The sequence below is a fragment of the Pyxicephalus adspersus genome, chromosome 1, assembly GCF_032062135.1.
Source record: "Pyxicephalus adspersus chromosome 1, UCB_Pads_2.0, whole genome shotgun sequence".
In the NCBI taxonomy this organism is placed as follows: domain Eukaryota; kingdom Metazoa; phylum Chordata; class Amphibia; order Anura; family Pyxicephalidae; genus Pyxicephalus; species Pyxicephalus adspersus.
In genome coordinates, this window is record NC_092858.1 from 73,215,385 (window position 1) to 73,232,999 (window position 17,615).

At 35.9% G+C, this 17,615-nt stretch overlaps 1 protein-coding gene across 7 annotated transcripts in view; it reads right to left on the reverse strand.

Annotated features, from left to right (window-relative positions):
• DMD (dystrophin) overlaps positions 1-17,615 on the reverse strand; it is a 721,719-nt gene that overhangs the window by 625,577 nt on the left and 78,527 nt on the right. For all 7 annotated transcript variants that reach the window (XM_072414251.1, XM_072414268.1, XM_072414235.1 and 4 more), the window contains one exon: positions 11,223-11,395. In XM_072414251.1, coding sequence (XP_072270352.1) covers positions 11,223-11,395 — 173 coding nt within the window. The remainder of the gene's footprint in view (positions 1-11,222; positions 11,396-17,615) is intronic.

The window sequence follows — 17,615 nt, forward strand, 5'->3', positions numbered from 1 at the left end:
CTGCATGGACCAGAAGGACGCCAGGGGATGACAATGGAACAAGGTAAGTGTTTTTTTTTTAATTTTAAACGACCCCGAGTGTGACTTGGGATTTTTGCAGGTAAAACCTGTCACACTCGGGATTACTGCTAGGGGGGTTTAAAAGCTTACTTCTAATATATCTCCTTCTGCGCATGCCCAAGATTACATCCAAGCTTTTTTTTAAAAAAAAAAAGCAGATATCACGCATGCGCAGTGAGAGTGGCACCTTTTTTTCCCATCTACATCACCTGATTTCACACCTGCGCAGTGCGAGATTGGGTGACTTAGGAAGAAGAGAAAAGAATGGCAGCGCTCAGCACTTCCTCAGCACTGGGATAAGACAGGATACTGGGAAAATGCGGGACCCAATCGAGGTAACCTCCGGAGGGATTAACAGATCTTCAAAGCTAAAGGTGAGTTTTTTTTTAATTTTAATTAATATTTTAATATAAATGATTTACTTTACAAGTTAACATTTAATACAAGAGACATTCATGTTGCTCTGTTTAAAAAAACAAACAAACATGATGAGTTTTTTTAATAGGAAATCCTAGCAATGCTTTCCTGCTTTCTGTCAAAGTTCTCCAATTCATTAGTTAAGACATTACCATATTTGCTAGTAGAAAAAAAACAGAATTATTTCCTCTCTCCCAATCATTTAGGTTAACAGCAGCTATGGGACTTCATATAAGATATAGGTTTAACCTCAGCTGCAAGCCTCATCTGCTAATATGCAACATTATTTAAAATGTTTTTTATATGTAGCACTAAACAAAATCAATGAAGATATAAAAAGTATCATAAAAAAGTGTAAAAAAAATAATTCCAAGCAGGATTCAGAGTATGTCTAGTAAGACAATTCAGAGAGAAATGCTAAATTTAATAATGAAATATGAACCCAAGTCAAATACCTAAAAAAATGTTCCTTGAATGTGGAACTACTTTGGTTTTGGTCCAAATGTATTTTGTATATTTATATTTAGACAGATTTATATTAGTTTAAACAGATGTGTTTTTTTATCTGCTTTTACTATATTAATACATACACTATAAAAATGTATTATATTTGGTCACATATAAACTGAAAAAGAATGATCCAATAACAAATCAGCTTGTGGCATTAGGCATTAGTGAATTAGGCTCTCAGCATTTGGTGTGATCCCCTTTGTGCAGCAATAACTGGTAACTAAAAGTTTTCAATAACTGTTGATCAGTTATCACATCGACTCGAAATTTCAACACATTCCTCCATACAAAATAGGTCGCTTCTGCAATAAAAACTTACCTGCCTGATCACAATTTTTATTTAAAAATCACTTGCCCATGCTTTATAATGGGCACTGACATCTTCTACCACTCCTCTTGCCGGAGTTAAAACTTTGGCTATATTGATTGCCTAGACTGGGGTAATGTATTTCTGTGCATGTAAGCGGGAGTTTATTTAGTCCCCGCAGCCCTAGGGGGAAACGCTAGTATAACCGACACATGGCTTACATCCTACAGTGAGCTATTCATGCACAGCTAAATGTACAATTAAATTTGGTCTTTGTACAGTGCTGTGCTATATGTCAGAGCTATATTTTGATGTATGTTTGTATGTATGTGTTATATATATAGATGTGTGTATGTGATCACTCCGAAATGCATGGAGACATTTAAACCAAACTTGCTAGACATATGACTTAGAATAATGTGAGTGCACCGCTGATCCTATATCAGCTCTGTGGTATATGTCAGAGGTATATTTGCATGTATGTGTGTATGTATTCCTCAGTGACAGTGTGCCTTTTGCTTACATGAAATGAAATGAGAGAAAGAGCTACTACATCAAGAGCTTCAGAGGCAGTACAAAAGCGTCACACCCAACTACAGGAAATGAGAGATAGAGCTACTACATCCAGAGCTTCAGAGACAGAACAACAGCGTGAGACCCAACTACAGGAAATGAGAGAAAGAGCCACTACATCTAGAGCTTCAGAGACAGTACAACAGCCTGGCACCCGAGTACAGGAAATGAGAGAAAGAGCTACTACATCTAGCGCTTCAGAGACAGTACAACAGCGTGAGACCTGACTACAGGATAAGAGAGATGGAGCTTCTACATCTAGAGCTTCAGAGACAGTACAACAGCGTGGGACCTGAGTACAGGAAATGAGAGAAAGAGCTACTACATCTAGAGCTTCAGAGACAGTACAACAGTGTGAGACCCGAGTACACGAAATGAGAGAAAGTCAGAGCCAGATGATCACGGACTGCACAACAATTTAGCTTAGCATTGGAAGGACTCCACTATGATCCACATAAAGACAACTCGCAGCATGCATCTGTTACAATCAAAAAAATGGAAATGGTTTTTAGTTACTGTCAAGCTGAGTTGTTCAGCTTGACAGTAAGTTTAAATCTGCTAAGTTTAAATCTCAGCTAAGTTTAAATCTGAGTCTCCTGGTATTTGCTACAAAAAAGAAAAATCAAACTCTACCAACTGGAAACACCACCAAAAGAACTTTGGAATTACACATCAGCAAATACCTCAAATAGTCAAAGCATTTTCCTAATAACATACAATAGAAAACATACAACAGAAAATACAAGTCATGTTTTCAAATGACATCATTCGGCACCACATCAGTTGTCCAACAGCCTGGATCTCCATCCACATTCACAGTGCAAGGGCAAATTTACCATAAAGCAGGATCGTTACTTCCACTGCCAGATCAACCACAACATTTCTACAACTATATTTTACTGAAAAGGAACTAATAGAAACTGTTACCAGAGGTGCACCTACATCTCAGGAACAAAATTTCAGATTGTCCTAAAGTTACAAAGGATGTTTCATGAGCACAATGTTCCTATTAAAAAATTTAAAACAGCATTGAAACATTGCCATTAATTTAGGTTAATTTAATTAATTGTAATTTAATTGTACGTAAACTTTTGAAACCTGTAAAAAAAATTTCTTTGACGTAGCACTATAGATTTATTTGATTCCTTTTTCTGTATAATATAGATTTGCAACAAATAAATACTAGTTCTTTAATAAAGAAGAGCTGTTAGGAATAAAAAGAAAACAGCAACAATACTAGGGATGATAATACAAACTGCCAGATCCTTAAAGCAGTGATGTGAATACAATTAGATCTAACGTATAAATACAGATTATTTTTAAAATGTATTATAATAAGATCTGGATTGTATTGCTTGCTTAAGCTATTTTATGGCATACTTGCAAGCAGAGCAGAATATGAATGAATGACCCAGATTTATCAGTTTGCCAAAAAGCAGCACCCCTTAGCACCCATTTGTGTCAAAAAAGGACTGCATGTTTCAAACCTGACCTTTTCTTTGATAAATCTAGGCTGATGCTATTGAATGAAACTGTCCTTGTGAAGTCCTTGTGAAATCCTTATGTACTAAAAACGTGATAAATTATCAGCTGTACAGCTTGAAACACTCCCTAGTCATTATATATATATATATATATATATATATATTCCTACTAGATTGTAAGCTCTTCGGGGCAGGGTTCCTCACTAATGTCACTAATTGTGCACCCTTTTTCTTTGAAACATCCCTCCCACCTTGATTAGCATGCAGCCTGTCTACTGAACAAATGCTCTCCACCAAGTCCCCTGAAAAAGCCCTGAGAGGCAAAACTTGTCGAGTCGCGAGACGTCTAATTGTTATAACTCAGTAGGAGTTCATGGTTTATCCGCCCCCTCACAGATTGTGCAGTGGGAAAGGCTGCTAACACATCAGTATGTATAAACTTTAGCTGTATGCACAATTTCAAACATATACATGCAGAGCACTGCGGCTTTGGAATGATCCCCAGTACTGCCAATTTGCTAGGAAGATGAGGAAAAGGGGTAGTTGTAGTTGCGGTTGTGGCAGTTTGTAGGGGGCTTATTGGAATCTGAAAGCCCCCTTTAAAATGAAAACACATTACCAAATACAACACATACCAAGTTTTTTAAATAACTATATTAATAAGTCACATAAGTGTTAATATTACAAATCCACATCATTCCTTAGAAGCTTTGATTGCACACTGCACACACTGCATGTGTTATTGACAGATTCTACAAATAAAAGCAAATCACTCAGCATTGTATGGAATGGTGAATCTGTTATTTAGTGGTGGGACTCAGTGAGCTAGAATCATAGCTCATTGTGAACATTGTCAAATTTAAAGATGTATTGCAGTGTTTCAATTTATGTTACAGGTACATGCTTTTTTATTTTAAAAAAATGTTTTTTTTTAAGAAGTCGTAGGGTTCCACTGACTTCTCTAACATATTCAGTAGCAATGCTATGTTCACAGGTTTTGCCGAATAGCTCAAAAAGTCAGCTAGACAAAAAAAGTTGGCAATGCTAAAAACAACTGTCTTCTCCTCAAATTGGGAGATTTTTTGTGACTTCCCAATTTGTCTCTGGGATGGGAAGCAAAAAGAAATTTCAATTTAAACATTTTAATAATTTAAGTATCAGATAACCTGAACATAGACAGACATACCTACAGACAATATAATATTCATTCACATTTCTTTTTCTTTCCTTAAGTTCAGCTCATCACATGTAGCAGAATACTGTCAGAATCAAGTGTATGGTTGCCACTCAACTTATATTATTTTCTTCTTTTTGCCAATAACGTAGTAAACCTCTTAAAATATTCCATCTTTCTTAGACACTTACTTGTAGCCCACACATAACAAGTTATATTAAGAAGTGATGCCATCATGTAAGACTTTGGAATTGTTATACCCAGCAGGCATGTCAGAATTGCACACTGAATAGCAGAGAAAAGATACTTTTTATACGTAAAACAAACTAATTTAAATTTGTAAAAGTTTTTTACTGCAGAAAATCCAAATAGTCACTTTGCTTTGTTGGTGTGTGATAAGGGCTGAAACTCCCTAAATTGAAATAAATATCTACTTTGACCTGGGCCAAAATGTATATGTTTGTGACAAGTTAAATATGTGTGATGTTAGAAGGAGCTTTTATATAAACACATTTCCCAAATGATTTTTGTCAGGGCATGCCAATATACGGTTAGAAATGTACTGCAAAACTAATATATTTTCTGTACATATTAATAATTTTGCTCCTTCAGAATCCCATACTATACTTGACCTCCACATTCAGTTACTATCTATTCAATAGGCAGAGATAATTTCCCATTTAATATACCTCCAACAAGTTTCAAGGACCAAAGCTCAAACCTGTTTCCAGCCTTTACATCATAGCATACAGGGTAAACACAGATAGAACTCCTTAAGCATTCCTAATGCCTAAGGTCTTCCCATTATTTCAAAGGAAATAACCTCATGACAATACAGTTTAAAAAAGTATACTATTCTCTCAGTGAACATATATTTATATTTTTTTGTTATAGTGTTTAAATGTATCCATCTATCTTTCGTATATTTTACATACCTTTCCAATATAAACCAAGGAAGTCGATGTGATTTGGCCACTCAATTACTCTATGGGTCTGATATATTAACCTCCCTGGCGGTATGAATACTAAGCATTTTTAAATGTAAAAGAGGTACATGTAAAAATACTTAGTATTTTAAATTTCCCATCTGGTCCCGCCTACCACCCTAACGGTCCCACCCTCCAGCCACACACTTGCCAGCAGATGCCCGGCCGGCATCTGCTTCCCCTGGCCTTGCGTCCCCAACAACCATAGGCCGGGGACGCAGATGCCGGCCGGGCATCGCCTGGTTACACAGATGCCCAGCCGCCATCGCCAGGGGAAGAAGATTTTGGGCATCCCAGGAGGATGCTGTGGGCATCACTGGAGGACGCCACACGCACCACTGGAGGACGCCACTGGAACATGGGAACCAGGTTGAACTTTTAAACTCCCTGGCAGTTACACCCTGAGAGTGGCTTGGGGTTAACGGTTAATTTTGATATGGAAAATATTCACTCGAGCCACACTGGGGATTACCTCCAGGGAGGTTAAAGCTCTGCAAGGCTGAAGAGGATACATTTTCATGAGTTCAGTTGGACAGCAAACCTGGAATGGACTCCTTCAAAGTAATTTGCTATTTGCTATGCAAATGTTTTGAATCTTGGGCCAGATCCATTCCAGGTTTGTTGGATCACCCAGCATTACTGATGGAAGTATATTCTCTCCAGCCTTAGAGAGTTTTAATAAATCAGGCCCTACGCATCTAACAAATGCTGTGATAAGATATCAGCCACACATTGAATGTACTGTTTTCAACAAACTTATATATTTATAACTCTGATTTGCCAGAGGTGATTGTTTTTGATGGTCACAAGTTAAAATCTAATGCCAATGCCATTATAAATGCCCTATAAAGACGTTTACCATAACAATTGGACCCTAATGATCATTATAGTTTTACGATTGCTGTCCTCTCAGCTGGACACCACCCACAATTCCACCCTTTCCGTCTACATAGAATAGGCTACTCTGCAATAGAAGTCTGTCTGTACAACAATCCTTTGTAAATTTGTGCCCTAAAACAATCTATAAATATTTTTTCAGGCAACAAATGTTTATCATGTGTATAAAGCTTCTGACCTGCATTATGAAATGGAACAGGAGTGTAGTGCCAAATTGGTATAAATATACAGATTTAAGGGTCTAGGAGATACTAGGAGTTACTGGAGTGTTCCCAGGGGGAAGCCCTATTCTAGTGAGGTAAGAGCCAATCACTGCCAGGTGCATTTATACAATGGCCTATGGGTAAATTTGGTGTCAATTTTGTGGGAACTCACAAAGAGAAAAATGATTGGAGAAAAGAAGCAGAGGAGCAGCACTGATGATAAGAGACTAAGTGGGTTTCAGGGCAGGGCAGCCACTCCCCACCATCTGAAATGGATGCTGAATTGAACCTTTGGAGTCCTGGGAGATAAACCTGGGAGATAAAGGATAATGTTTACCTAATACTAATTGTAATCTGGATTTGAGCTACCCAAAACTCTGCTTACCCTAGCCCTCCCTCTAGCAGTTAAGTCTGTCAATACCTGACCTGTGTGTTCTTGCATTCACCTTCCTAAGGTACATACATTCTAATCTTAAGGCTTAGTCTACAGGGAGGTTTTACCCAGCGTTTACCCTGAGGCTTTAAAAGCCCATGTTTGAAATTCCCATGCATTCCAATGGGATAATCTACACCAGGGCCTTTATAGATAACCCTCCTTGTAACATTTTAAAAATGAAAACACAGGGTGCACGCGGGAAAACGTTGGAAAACGCCTCCATAGATTTCAAGAGCGGCATTTTTCTGCAATTTCCTGTATTTATAAACACCTAAAACCATTTCCCATTGAATTCAATAAAGGCTTTTGCAAGCATTTTTAAGCTTTTTATGAAAGCTTCTATTGAAAACAATGAAGGCTTTTATAAGCGTTTTTAGCAGGACTTTAATAAGGGGACTCCCAGATCTCTGCCACCCCACCCTGGTGAATGAGTACAGGGGTACATAAAACCCCTTACTCATGCCCTGAAAAGGTTAAAAATATGTTTAAAAATAAAACAAGACTGTCAAAGTAATTTATTAGATGTGTGTGTTTTGCATAACTGTGGTAATTGTTTTTTTTTACAGGTTATGAATGAAGTGTGATCACAGTGTGGGATCCCCAAGCACTAGAGGCCAAATGAGGACAAGTCTTCCCATTCACCTCTAGTGCTGAACGGCTGGGAAAAGGGAAACAGCTTAAGCATCATCAGGGTTTCCCTTTTATCAGCCAATCACAGAGCAGAGCTATCAGTACATTACATGTACATACATTCATAACAACCCCCAATATGTGAGCATATCACATTCTGCCCAGGGAGCCGTGTGATCTACAGAGGAGCCGTATCCATGCACTTTGGCTCTTCACGCCTGGCATCCTTAGCTCTCAGACATGGTTTCCCCTTTTTTGTGATTCTTACATGGACTTTCTTTTCTTTCTTTTCTATTTATTGTGCATCCCCCATTGGACAACTTGGGCTGTGATAGAGGCGCTTACCAACCCTATCAAATTAATGGGATTCTATAAAATGTGTAACCCCCTTTCCTAAAGAATTGGATTCTTTCATCCGTGAAACTTTGATTAGTGGCATCCACATTATTGGTCATAAAAAATCATTATCAAACGCTCTATATTTTTTCAGTTGGTTAGGATATGCCCAGTGATTTATTTCTTACCTATTATCTCTATTGATACGTCTTAGCCATGGGTTCAGGGGTTGGCATGTATCCTTGCAGAGGTACTACTCAAGAATATATTATATATTATTATATGTATTACAATCAGTTGGTTGTTTAAATTCTACTTAAACAAGTATTATTTTAAATTTTAGCAAACATTTCTTGTTTGTTTGGTTGTTGTAGTTCTATTTTGTTTTTTTAATCTAAATATACCTTGTTTGAAATTTGGGGACATGGTCTACTGTTATCTCCCCCCCCCTTACTATCCTTATTCATACCACACTATTTATTTATATTAAATAAACAACTCATTCACCATGTGATTCACACGCCATGAGTGCTGCCCCTTTGAATATGCTATTACTATATGGCCATGATAGTCTATGCTTTCCCAGCTATTGTGAAATGTGTAAACTATTGTGAGTCATGTCATGTTAAACATCTTTCAACCTTTAAAACATACTCATAAGCTAACTACAAAAATAGAAAAAAACAACAACATTGGTTTGAATGTAATAGTTTCATGGAGCAGCTGTGAGTCTTTTACAAACTGGTCTTTCACAAGTCTCAACTAACAAGAGCTGCATATGCATAAGTCGGGAATGACAGAAACAGCTCTAGAATGATGTGTTCATTTCCTTGTCCTAAGAACAAGCTATGCTGTAGAGAAGATCAGGATTACTATGCATGCTAATCAAAACACAACATTTGCTCAATCATTCAAAAGATTTTCTGATTAACTGCATGCATTTCAATTTGCAGATGAACCCTTGGGATAATAAGATCTGATTTCTGATTGTGAGATGAATATAGCCTAAAAAGAGAATGCACAAGGCATCAGACAATCAGGACACAAATAAGTTAGAGCCGTGAGTTAATGAAGATAACTTAAATCTGAACACTGGAAAAATAAATGTAAACAGAAAGATGTATTGTTTTGTATACAGTGATAGCTTTTGCTGAAACTACTTTTGACTTTACAAATTTAAATAAAGGTTGGATATGAAAATGTAGCAGCGACCTGGTTTTTAGTGCAGCAGGGGAACACTGCACAACCCTATGCAGCTAAGGAAATACACAATTCACCTGTCTTTCTACAGCCCCTTTGCTACTATGCTACACAGTTCAGATTCTGCAAAAAAAAAAAAAATCACATAAACACCTTGACATGAAGAGCTGATAGGTTATTCTAGATAGTTAGGTTTTCATGTTTTCAAGATATTTTTTGGCACTAGGTAAGTTAATCAAACTGCAGTATCAGATTAGTTTAGTGCTACAGGTTATTATTAGAAGTAAAGGTTAATGGGTAATCTAAGGTTTAGGCTTTGTGCGCACCTCTCTGTTCATTTTTCATACTTGCATATTAAAAAAAAAAAAAAAGCTGAATTACTATTGGGAAACAATCATTACAACCCATAAAGAATTCACATCTGTGCTTCTGTACACTCAAGTTTATTGCCATACACTGGATATGTGCCAAAATTTATATGAATAGACTGCAAACACCACGTTCACATGTGACGATCAGTTACTACATTTAGGTGAATGGAATTCTGATTGTCACTTTTAGGGTAATTATTGTACATTGATAAAGGGGCTCACAAAATCTACTTTTAATAAAGGTGCTTTTAGTGTAAGAAATACTTTCCTTCAAACATAATCATAAGGAAAATGCAGGTTTTTAACAAACATATTGCCGGTATGATATGTAATGCTGGCTGCTGCCATTGGATTTGCATTTTGTCTAGAAATTGAATTGAATATTCCAATACACTGCTTTAAAAGCCTAATACAGCTGAGGTTTTAATTTATTATTGGACTTTGCAGATGGAAATCGATATAATTGTAAATACTTAAGGTATGATAATGTGATAACACCATAGATCTCCCTGCCTGTTCTGAAGAAGCGGACATAGTTTCCTTAAAACCCGTCAACAGTGGGAATATTATAGTGGGTGCCCATGCAGGAGATACTCAAAATTATGGTGTATGTTTTTATGTAATTGCCTATTGTCATTTTGTATTTCAATAAAAGTTTTTATGATTTTTATATTAGTAATTTTGGCCTTTAAAGTCCCAAACTGGATTTTCTATTTTTTGTTAGGACTTTGCAGATGTACAGATATACTAAATTAATTTAGGTTGTTCACTTAGCAAAGCGAATTATCCCCATGTAAGAGATGTTTCACTTAGTTTAGGAAATAAGATGAAGCTGTTGACTTCAATCGTCTTGATTCCCTTGTTTGTGGACATTTTTTGGAGTGACTACTTCATGACATTCAAATGTTGTCTAAGTGAAAGTTTACTTTGATTTTTTTTAGTAGTGAATTGTGTTTGCTGAGATAGAAGTGGTGAGTTTTCATTACACCAACTTGGAAAATGAAGCTCTATAACTACTATGTTTTATATATAAAATGTACAATCATTAGACACACATTTGAATGAATAACATCTATGCTATTAAAACATTCTTGGAAAATTATATCAAACTATATATAAAGTCAAACTATGTTTGGTGCATATGACTGTACAACTTGCATTGATGTACATAAATGTAACATTTAGCATTTATTTATTCACATTTTGATATACTCACATTTATTATTAGAATATTTACAATAATACAACTATTATCATCTCATAGTATTAGATCCATACCTGGTAATTACCTTAGAAAGGTGGAGATTTTTGCTGCCCCTTGCTTAGAATACACAAAATTATTTAGTGGTTTCTTGCCTAAATTGGGCTTTTCTCCAGCAGAAGGGTAGCAGTTACGTACTCATTCTATTCTTTGATACAGCAAACAATCTGGGGAACATTTCTTATTTTACAATGATTTTATCATTCACAATAAGTATGATTTTATTTTACAGAGTATGTATTTCATAATCCATATATAGATATAAACAACATCACTATTGTCAATAGGGGTGAAGCATGGAGAGAACTAAGTAAGAACACAAGTCTAATGGTCAGGAAAGTAACTTGCAAGTAAGCGGAAATTAAATTGTGACTTACTCTTGCCGTTCTTTGTATAGCTTGTTGAGTTTGTCCCAGTTGAATGAAAGCTCAGCTAGTTTTTCATGAACTTTCTCACTTTCCTTTATGGTAGCAGACTGCAGGACTGGATTCTTTTTACTCTCAATGATCGCATATTGACCTGACAGTCTTCCAAGGATTTCTTTAGAGTTCTGTGAAGTGAATAGAAGAAATTTAATTTTTCTTAATGTACAAATGGGTTTAATTATTGCAACCAAATTTTTTTGGAGTAGTGTGTTGCTTTATAGGAATTCTTATGTTAAATAGAAGTATTAACAGTACAAGAATTAGAATTGTTAGTATAAAATAAATGTGCATTTTACAGTGGTAGGTAAAGAAAAATAGCATTTACCTCCTAATTTATTCCCATGATCTCACTGTCAGGCTTTCTAAAAAAAAATATATCATGAGGCTTGGGTTATTTACAAAGGTTCTGCAATTTCCATGCAGCTCTTGGCGGGTTGGCACCGCAGCTGCCTGCACTGTTACATAGATTCTTTAGGAACCAATGTTTTCACATTTTACAGCAGGCAGTACTAAACGACTGCCGCTCCCCATTCATTTTCTTTGGGTTGCCATGGGATGTAACATCTCAATTGAGGAAGTGGTTGGGGGTGTGTGGAAGCAGTAATCACATTACGACCTCACTGTTAATCTGATAATCACATAATCAGTATGCCCCTAGCCCTCCTTATCACAAATATCTAAAAAAACAGGCTTCATGTGCAGTGATGTCCCCAATGTAGAAAAGTTGTTGTAGCCATTGCAGCCAGCTAGCAAAATGATTATCCACAATGCCTTTCTGTAATTATTATACATTATTGAAGTCTGTAATTTAGGTATAATTATCAGCAGTTCATATTACTCTCTCTTACAGCATTGAATTAAGACAGAACTCTGAGGTAAAACCTAAATACACAGTTTAAATACATGAATATTTACAGTTTTATCTGCCAACATTTTTACAGCCAATGTTGTGATGAACACAGTTTCCACACTTTGTAGCCATTCAGGTGGCAAATACAGTTTCTGATTAATATAATTAATCTTCTTCTGGTACTTCTGTTTCAATAATTCAGATTCATATATCACATTTATTCCTCCAGTCTTCTAATTAGACAGTAAAGCAGTCAAGCAGTAAAGCTGTTGCAGGAAGTACTAATAGTAAACAAAAAAGTATCTCTTCCTATTGACATTTGGAGGTGTATGCATTATAAAATTACAAATCCTTTGGTAGACCATGTGGTGTATGCATGTCACCTGTCTAGTCACCTGGGTTTTAAAATTTTAAAGAGCATACAAACATACAATCAACAAGAACACCTTTGTATTGGTGAATAATATTAGTTCTTTGGAATTTCCTGATTTTAAAAGGGTAAGCAATGATTGATCGATGTACCATATTTACTTTGAATCAGAAATTACATTTTCTTGCAAAAAAAAGTAAATGCTCCCTACTCTTTTCAGATGATTTCCACTTTTATAAAAATATGACTAGTAATACTTGGATGCTCACATTCATAACTTTTAAGTAAACTAATCTCTTGGTCTTTGCAGCTTTTACATATGTACATAAAAAATGTGTACAATTTGTATAAAACACATATACACACACAAAATTCTAATAAGAAACAAAACACATTCCATAGCAAATGCAGTACCTGTAAGGAAATTCTTTACTGATCAATGTCAGGGTCATGGAGCAGATGAAATTCCCCATCATGGTTGCAAAAGACTAATAAAAGCAGATTCTGGCTGCTATTGATTTTTACTCATATTTTCCAGTCAAAATATCATAAATCACACTTTCTCAATTTACTATGGCCTGTGATAATGATAACACTATAATAAAAACCCATTCTTACTATAGACAGACACTTCTATCTCTGTTTTTCTTACCCATTAAGGAAAGCCCACAGTAAACCATAACGATGACTTGCAAAGATATCACTTAGTAAAAATTTACAGCCACTTTCTGTAGTTAATTTTAGTGTTTCTATGTTTATTATTACCTAGGGAGCATTACATAAACAGCATGATTATGTATGCTGGCACATTTTTCTGTGCTTTAGGCCAATAAAAACTGTTAAGAGTAATCATTTTCTTAGGTGATGTTGTCTATGGCCATAAGAGCAGCAGACCGCAATGACACATACAGATTGTAAGCTTGCAGCATGGAAGACAGTTGGTTCAATGCATTTTCCTGTGCATGAGTGCCCTGGGGCAGTCATTTACTGCCATTTACTTTTATGCCTCTGAGAATGAACAATAGAGATGAAAATATTTATTATGGGATCTCAACATCTGACAATGGAAATTAATGAATAGGTCTTCAAAGCAATAAATCAAAACATGCCACTTTTTCCTAGTAATTGCTAGAAAGCAAAGGTTATTGTGTGCATAAAGTATAATAAAAGCTACTGTTGACTTAAAATGAGGGCAGATCACATCCTCATTACTTTTTAGTTTAGCTAGGAAAAATTTACTGTGTTGGCAAAATCCTAATTGTGCTGTTCCAGTACAAAATGACATATCACATAATGATACACCTTAGACACTGTCCAACTTTAATTGGACAAATGGATTTCTCTACAAATTGTATTAAATTGCTATTGTGGAGTTAGTTGAAGAAAAGGCTCCAGAGTATGTGCAATATGTTCCAAGGACTATTATTATGAGTGGCTTCTTGGTAGTGAATGTGTCTAATACATCAGTGTAACTTCGTTACATATAAGAGGTACATTTAAGAATAAAAGGAAGCAAATAAAAATAATTACTCCTGTGCTATGGATTTTTACTGTTTGGAATCAGTGGAGGGTTCCGTTTATAGAAAAATGACTTGTGTGTCTTTGTTGCCCTTCCCCATAGATTAATAAAATGCACACTTCTTCAACCGTGTACTGGGATGGGATGCACATACTTCCCATCATCATACCTTCCACATTTCTCTTCTGCACACATTGCCTCCCATTTTATCATCTACATTCTCTCCTGCATATATTGCCCCCATCGTATCATCCACACTCTGCTGCACATATTGCCACCCACTATAACAGCAATACCTCTCTTCTGCACACATTGCCCCCCATTATATCATCCACACATCTCTCCTGCACATATTGCCACCCATCATCACACCCATAGCTCTCTCCTGCACACATTGCCTCCCAGCATTTCATCCACATTTCTCCCATGCACACATTGCCCCCCTCTGATCATCCATAATCCACACTCCAATCCCGTTCCACCATAAAATCAAGTCCTCCTTGCTCCGGCACACGCTATTTACTTAGATACCGGTATAATTATCCTACTTATATATGTTTAATGTGTGATTTACTAGTATATAAACAATAATTTTCAAGTAAAAAAAAACAAAAAACTGTTATGTGTTTGGTTTATTAGTTTATGTGTATAGAAGGTATATTACGTATTAGGATATTCACTTATATTACAATCTATGTCATCATTATACTTATGCAAGATTGTGTTTCAAGAAAGGAGTAATAAATTATTTTACATAGTCAAGTAAAAAAAAATGCTCCAAGCTATTTTAAGTATGAAAGCGTCAAGGGAAACAGTGTAACCTGGTTAAGGAAAGAGCATATGACTTTCATTTCTAAGAAAAAAGGATTAGAGAAACCCATTAGCAACTGGAGTGACACCAGCCTTTAGGGAGAGGATCCATCTCTGTGTCTCCTGAAGAAGAGAAATCATAGCAATACGGACTCTAGGTCCAGTTCATTTCCAGCAACTCAAATTTGTCTTTTGCTGACAATCAAAGGACAACACCGGGTGTAAAAATCTATTCCCAAGCGTTCCCTGCATAACCATCTCCTAAATGGTGCACTCTGACAGATTAAGAGGAGAAAGTATTCAATCACTGTGAGTCCTGAGCGGCTGATAACATGGTTACATGAAGAGTAGATTTTGAAAGGGAATTAAAAAAAAAAAAGTCCATATTTTGGTGTTACAAATCTGCTTGGCTAATGCAATGTGCTTATTAACATTTAATGTGCTTTTAATATTCTTTTTTGTATATTCAATTCTACCAGATTAGAAAAACATTTTGAAAAAGTACTGTTCTATTCAGGGTCAGTTTTATATATATTGGGGCCTTGGGCAAGAATTAAATCCAGCCATTCTTGGCTGGAATATTGCATGCCCTCTGATAGAGCCCACTTCACATTTTACTGAATACTCTTGATGTCTTCCTACCCTAATGATTTACCCTAATAATCACCTAACAGTTTAGCAGTTTATGGAATTAAAATTGTATAAACATTTGTAATACCACACTGTAATTATTTATATTATCTGTATAGATTGTATGGAGAGAGTGGTGGCTATTCCTCAAGGTTCTCCAAACCTTTTAAACAAAGGACCCATTCACTGCCTGTTAATGTCTTGGGTCTAGACTGTGGTCAGTAGTGGTTAAAATGCCTTTAGATTGGTGGTTAGGATTAAAAAAAACATATTGGGATGCAGATGTTATTGGTCAAATGGAGTGTAAAAACATGTCTGACAATGGTGATCTGTGGAAGTAATAAATACTCTGCATAAATTATCTGTAGAACTAAAAAATGGCTGTGTCAGTAGTCAATGGTAATAAAATGCCACAGGTATTCATAACTGCTACTTAGTGGATGTAAAAAATGCCCTTGTGTCAGCACAAGTTATAAATGACCATGCATAACCCATTATTGTCCCTGTCCCAGTGGAAGTAAGGATGTGTTGACATCATTGGTCAGTTAGGTTATAGTTCCTGTTGTGTGTATGATCAGTGGGTGTAAAAAGTGCCCCTTGTCAGTAGGAGTAAAACAACCCCATTTTAGTGGTCAATGAGGGAAATAAATCTCCCTGTGACTGTGGCCAATACAAATAAATCAAGCTCTGCATCAGTGGGAGTAAACACTTCCCTGGTGTTAGTGTCCCCTGTATCGATGGGAGCAATGGTGGCCCTGTGTCATTGGTAAAAAGGTGGGATGATAGGTCCCTCTGTGTCAGTGGGAAGAATGGTGCTTCTGTATCAGTGGAGTAATAGGGTTCCTGTGTCAGTGCAATAATGTGGCCACTGTATCTAGTACCCTTGTCAGTGGTAGAAATGAATATGTGTCAATGGAATAAATTATGCTCCTGTGTCAGTAAGATGAATATTACTCTTTTGTCAGTGGGATGAATGGTGCCCCTGTGTCAGAGGAGTAATGGTGCCCCTTTGTCAGTGGGATTGTGTCATATATATTTAAAACGTTACGCTTAATTAGGTCTTGGCTATATTGGTACCCAGGCCACAGCCCTCCACAACAGAAGAGCTATCTAGATACTGTGATTTCTCTTTAATTCCTATGAAGTTTATTTAAGAGCACCAAGAGTTATGATATGCTTTAACACAATTGATCTAGAAACATATTTTATCAGTTTAGAGTTGTCAAACTCTTGATAGATTATTTCATCCCGTCATTTGTCTTCATACTGTTCTTTAACAAAAGATTCATAATCATTCATAATCATTTGATATATGATATAACCAGACAAACTCTATTTTTTAGTAGTTAGCCATGAAAATTGGGCATGCTCTTTAATTATTATAACCCCAACCAATTCTGCTATATTACTGAGATCCCACTTCTCTATTCTTTAGTTTTATTTCTTTTTGTCATGTGTTTATTACCTTTGTGGTCTTTTGTCAAATAGAATAGAAAATAAAATTGGCCATGCTTTATCTTAGTCATATTACCAACAACCATGCAGAAGTATTAGCAAAGGTAGTAAATCAGTTATCTATTCATATGTTTTTGTACTTAATATGCCTCAGTAATAGATCAGTAATACAAACAAAATTCTAATACTTATTGGAAGGGATAAGTTTTGTTTGCTGTTGGGTAGGTTATCCAGTCACAAATAAAAAACCCTCACATATTCTTACCCTTCACATCCTATAGATGGATGGAGATGCATTTGTTAACTATTGAATTTATTAAAAAGATTGTTTGTTAACTAATTTTGGAGTCACTGTAAATACTTGATTTCTAATGGAGTGTTTATACATTGTGTTTCTGCATAATATTGTAATATTGCTTTTTGTTTTGTTTAATATTGGTACATACTTAAAGAAAAAAAAAAAGATTGTTGATAGATCAAATTCTTTATTGACATTTTTTCCAGATTTATTGGTGATGAAGTACTGAATATTTCTAGAATAGGTGAATGGAAAGTTTAAGGGTAAACTATTTTTTTTAACAGAAATCCCACAATAAAAATATAAAATAAAGATAAATGGCATGACCGGCTACAAATAGTTTTGTCTGACTGGTAAATACCTGGGGGAACAAAGCCAATCTATGGCTACATCATGCAGATAAACCCTCCCGC